The 5,285-nt window shown below is 40.5% G+C and overlaps 1 protein-coding gene across 1 annotated transcript in view; it reads right to left on the bottom strand.

Annotated features, from left to right (window-relative positions):
• Nucleotides 1–5,285, bottom strand: part of FBXW2 (F-box and WD repeat domain containing 2) — a 31,455-nt gene that overhangs the window by 24,241 nt on the left and 1,929 nt on the right. Inside the window, exon 2 of the mRNA XM_017884202.1 lies at nucleotides 1,022–1,531. Coding sequence (XP_017739691.1) covers nucleotides 1,022–1,531 — 510 coding nt within the window. The remainder of the gene's footprint in view (nucleotides 1–1,021; nucleotides 1,532–5,285) is intronic.

The raw sequence follows: 5,285 nt of genomic DNA, 5'->3' as shown, positions 1-5,285 counted from the left end.
ATGGAGTCTCACTCTGTCGCCCAGGCTGGAGTGCAGGGGCGCAATGTCGGCTCACTGCAAGCTCCGCCTCCCGGGTTCACACCATTCTCCTGCCTCAGCCTCCCGAGTAGCTGGGACTACAGGTGCCCGCCACCACGCCCGGCTAATTTTTTTGTATTTTTAGTAGAGACAGGGTTTCACCATGTTAGCCAGGATGGTCTCGATCTCCTGACCTCGTGATCCGCCCGCCTCGGCCTCCCAAAGTGCTGGGATTATAGGCGTAAGCCACCGTGCCCGGCCCTTTTTTTTTTTTTTTTGGAGATGGAAGTCTCACTCTGCCACCCAGGTCAGAGTGCAGTGGCACGATCTCGGCTCACTGCAACCTCCGCCTCCCTGGTTCAAGCGATTCTCCTGTCTCAGCCTCCTGAGTAGCTGGGATTACAGGTGCAAGCCGCCATGCCTGGCTACTTTTTCATATTTCAGTAGAGACAGGATTTCACCACGTTGCCCAGTCTGGTCTCGAACTCCTGAGCTCAGGCAATCCACCCACCGCAGCTTCCCAAAGTGTTAGAATTACAGGCGTGAGCAACGGCGCCCGGCCTCCTTCCCCGTATTTTAAAGATACAGAGAGGTTAAGTAACTCAGCCAAAATGATCTAACTACTTGCGAGGAGCAGATATCAATTTTTCCACTGTTTTTTCTCAAATATCAGTGCCAACAGAAAAAGAAACAGAATTTAACAACCTGGAGGACTATACATGGAGGAAACACAGAGAAAAGTAATCTACAGCTTTGTAATTTCGCATAATGTTTAAAAGACAGTCTGAAGCATTTTCTCATGAAATTTTATAAAAATGATTGTGTTCTCTACAAAGAAGGAAGAGGATAAGGGGGGGAAATCCACTCAGGGATAGAGGAAAAAAAGTCACTGTACATATCTCATATAATCAACACTTGTCATTCTCAAAGCTGAAGACTGGTTCAAGATTACACCCTATGAAATTCAAAACAAAACCCAAAAAACAGTTTCAACATCTCTTACCTGTACAGAGAAGTCCATCTTTGTAGTAAAGTGCATACACTCTGGCACTGTGTCCAATTAATGATGAGGTCTCAAAGGCTTCATGGTCCTCCAGTTGCTTCATTCTCAAAATAGCCTTCAAATAAACCTTCTTCCAGTGCAAAGCGTCCTGAACAGAATCATCTATCTGCCAGCCCAAATTTTTACATGCAGTCTGCCACACCTCTGTACAGGCACTTATCACCTTATTCCACTGTTTAGAGACGAGGCAGCATGTGAGTAAAGTCTGAGGATCGAGCCATTTTAACAAATAAAAACTGAGCTCCAGGGGAAGGAGTTTGAGGAAGTCCCGCTTGAGGAGAGTCTCTAGGTTATTGGAGAGATGCCTGAGCTGGACTGCCCCACTCAGACTAATCAGGTGATCCAGAGTTTCATTTTTCTGCAAGTCCGTCAGAGAAAGAAATGTAACAGAAATGTTATCAAGCCATGTCTCAAAGTCCTTTCTCTCCATAAGGTTATGGAAAATTTTACCTGTGGCACATCAAAATATTGTATTAGTTCTGCTCAAAAAGACTGTTCAAGCAAGACTGCTAACAAATGAAGTATTAAAAATTAGTGTAAAAAATCTGCCATTACAACTTTATGCATAGTTACATTACAACTTTACAGTTAATACACTATATTTATCTGAACACTTTCCATGCACACAAAAGAAAACACATTTGAGAAAACATACTTAAACAAATCATGATCTCCAAAACATAAGTCAGTGAAACAGATTGGTGTGTGTGACTTATTCCTTTTGAAGTCTAGCACATGCTACATGCATCTTCATAGTAATAGATTTACCAACAATTAATTATAAAACAGTGTATTTTATAATGCACCCCTCCCCCATCAAAACCATTATAAAACAATTTCCTTAATGAATTCCTTAATACATTATATTTGAGTACTAAAATCACAACAGCAAGCACCAGGATGTGACAATCAGAAACAAGTTTCCTGAGCAGTAACCTGAGACACTGATTATCATGGCAGGCACAACCTGTCACCAAAATCATAGAACTGACTACTTGGTTTTGCAACAGATGTTCAGATGAAAAGGTTTAGGGAAGAAAAGTAAGCAGGTGTAGTAAGTTATCTGCCTCAGGAATTCTGGTTCTTCCAACTTCTTTATGGCACTGCCTGTTTCTAACATGAATTACCAAAGACCTTTTTTGGCTTTAGTCTGTTTTTATAAGCCTCGTATGAGGTAGTGACAACTCTTAACCATGTGCCCCAGGGAGCCATGAGGGTCCTGGAGGCCTGCACAAATAAAGCAAATTAATAATCCTTATGTTTATAAAACACCAAAAAATAGACATTATAATCTTCACTTTACAAATGAGGAAACTACAGGTTAGAGAAGGTATGTGATTTGCCTACGTTCACAGGGCTCTTAACTGGATGCCAGTGTTCTCAAGATCAGGGTACCAAGCTCTCTCTCTGAAATAAGTGACAACCAGGAGAACCACGACCTAGTGGTAAGATCTAGGGGTAGTGTGTCTACCCATTAGACTATTTTCTCCTTTAGGAGAACGACAAATTGCTCCTGAGCTAACTGTAACAAATAATTTTTTTAAAGTATCCTGCATTAGTGTCAACTGGTGTTAATTCACTCTTAATGAGGATTAAACTAATGAAAGATAACAAAAAAACAACCAGTAAAAACTATCTTTCTCAAGACTATGTGTTGATAGATGTTAATGCTAGGTGATGGGTACATAGGGATTTATTATTCTCTTTATTTCCATATATTTAAATATTTTCACGATTTAATAAAAACTTTCCTTCTGAATACTCAGTTTCTCATGAGACTGTCATATTAATTTTAAAACATATGTCCAAATTAATGTGAAAAAGGAAAGTTAATTTCTTTCCAGACATATCACCTAGATCAGGTCTACACAAAAAGCAAGATCTCATCTTCCAACTTTATTAATGTAAGGTGAGTAAAATCGTGAGTGTCCAATATCAAAATTGGCAATAACATTCTTAGACAAATAAGCAGTCTCATTTATTAGTAGAAGCAACCAAACCTTGCAATGACATATCTGCGAATAGTTTTGATTTCTGGAACTGTGACTAGACTTCAAGATAATACTTCTGAAGCCAAAGTTTGGGTTAGAAAGGATTTATTAATTTGTATTAAAAATGTACTTAGCTGACAAAAAATAATCAGATGGCTAAAAGTTTTATCAACTTATCACGCAATAACAAGCCCCCTCCTTCCTCTAAATCCTAACAATCCTCTTATCTATATAACATTTCTTCAAAATCTCTACTTTTAAAAAATAATTTGCAACAAGACAAAGCAATTATCTTCTGTGGCATCTGCATACTGTCACAATAGCTAGTTAATTAATATTGGTCAATTAAAAACACACACCAAACACCTGCTCCGGAAACATTTTTAACAGTGAAAAGTGTGGTGTGGAACGCTTCCTCCATCACATCTACATATACACACATACACACATGTGCTGACACACATCTATTGTAGAAATGCTTGTATTTAAGTGAGCTGAATTGTTACTCAAACGGCTACAAGGCAAATTTAGAATACTCATTAAAATCTTAACAGGTTCCCACCATTCACAAATATCTAAGAGACATACTGTAACATGCCAAATTCACATGTATACCTATGTAACAAACCTGCACGTTGTGCACATGTATCCTAGAACTTAAAGTATAATTTTTTTAAAAAGCCAAATTAATGTGCCCATGACACCGCTAAAGATTATGGAAGAAGCTTTTTCAGAGAGCACCTCTAAAAAGCTCAGCCATATCTGAGATTTAAATATTCTCCTGGCCAGGCACGGTGGCTCAAGCCTGTAATCCCAGCACTTTGGGAGGCCAAGACGGGCGGATCACAAGGTCAGGAGATCGAGACCACCCTGGCTAACATGGTGAAACCCCGTCTCCACTAAAATACAAAAAACTAGCCGGGCGAGGTGGCGGGCACCTGTAGTCCCAGCTACTCGGGAGGCTGAGGCAGGAGAATGACATAAACCCGGGAGGCGGAGCTTGCAGTGAGCCAAGATCCGGCCACTGCACTCCAGTCCGGGCTACAGAGCGAGACTCCGCCTCAAAAAATAAATAAATAAATAAATAAATAAATAAAAATATTCTAACTCTTAATAAAAAAAATTTTCCCAACTTTTAGATTGCCTTTTAAACCACTCAATCCCTTGTAGGATTGAGCAGTTCACCTCTGATTATTCTGAAAAAGGCATTTTTTTCCCCTAAAAAAGCAAGTCTCACTAACTGCAGAATGCATTATTAAAAAACACCAATTTTTCACTTTTCTAAAAGGATCAACTAACTTTTGGAGGGGGCTTTCTAAGGTAACAGGTCTAAACTGGACTCTTTTAGGCAGCCTCTAGAAATATCATATACTGGTTGCACAAACCTCAGGAAATGGGATTTCAGTTCAACATGAGGAGCTTTTAAATCTCAGCGCTTTCCAACAATGGAATAGCTCCCTCCAGAGTAGTTAGTTTCCCATTACCACGAACAGTCAAGGACAGTTGCACACAGAGGCAGAATGTGATACATGAAAATGCTTTGGAGGTCAAATGTTTTACTGATTCAACCACTTCCTATGTGATTACGGGCATGTCCAACTAACTTTTAAGCTTCAGTTTTATCATCTGTAAAATGGAAGCTATCATCCAACTCGAAGGGTGAAACTCAGAAATATAGCAAGGACATGCTTAGCACAGTGTACAGTCTAGGGGTAAAACTCAAATGGTACTTTTGTTAGTTTTATTACTATGAATACCTGGCAGGAAAGATTTCTGTGACACTGAGGCTGGAATGGACATGACCACTAACATCTCTTTCGACCCTATCATCTTACCACAAGTTTCTCTTCAAAATACCCGGAAGAAAAACTCAAGGGCTCAAACTTACTAGGGGTTTAATTTGATAATTAAGAGCACCTGTTGGCCAGGAGCAGTGGCTCACGCCTGTAATCCCAGCACTTTGAAACGCCGAGGGGGGCGGATCACGAGGTCAGGAGATCGAGACCATCCTGACTAACACAGTGAAACCCCGTCTCTACTAAAAATACAAAAAAAATTAGCCGGGTGTGGTAGCCGTCGCCTGTAGTCCCAGCTACTCAGGAGGCTGAGGTAGGAGAATGGCGTGAACCCGGGAGACGGAGCTTGCAGTGAGCCGAGATGGCGTCACTGCACTCCAGCCTGGGCAACAAAGCGAGACTCCGTCTCAAAAAAAA

The sequence above is a fragment of the Rhinopithecus bieti genome, unplaced genomic scaffold (assembly GCF_001698545.2).
Source record: "Rhinopithecus bieti isolate Rb0 unplaced genomic scaffold, ASM169854v2 scaffold_13710, whole genome shotgun sequence".
Taxonomy (NCBI): Eukaryota; Metazoa; Chordata; class Mammalia; order Primates; family Cercopithecidae; genus Rhinopithecus; species Rhinopithecus bieti.
This window is presented reverse-complemented; position numbering and strand designations above follow the sequence as displayed.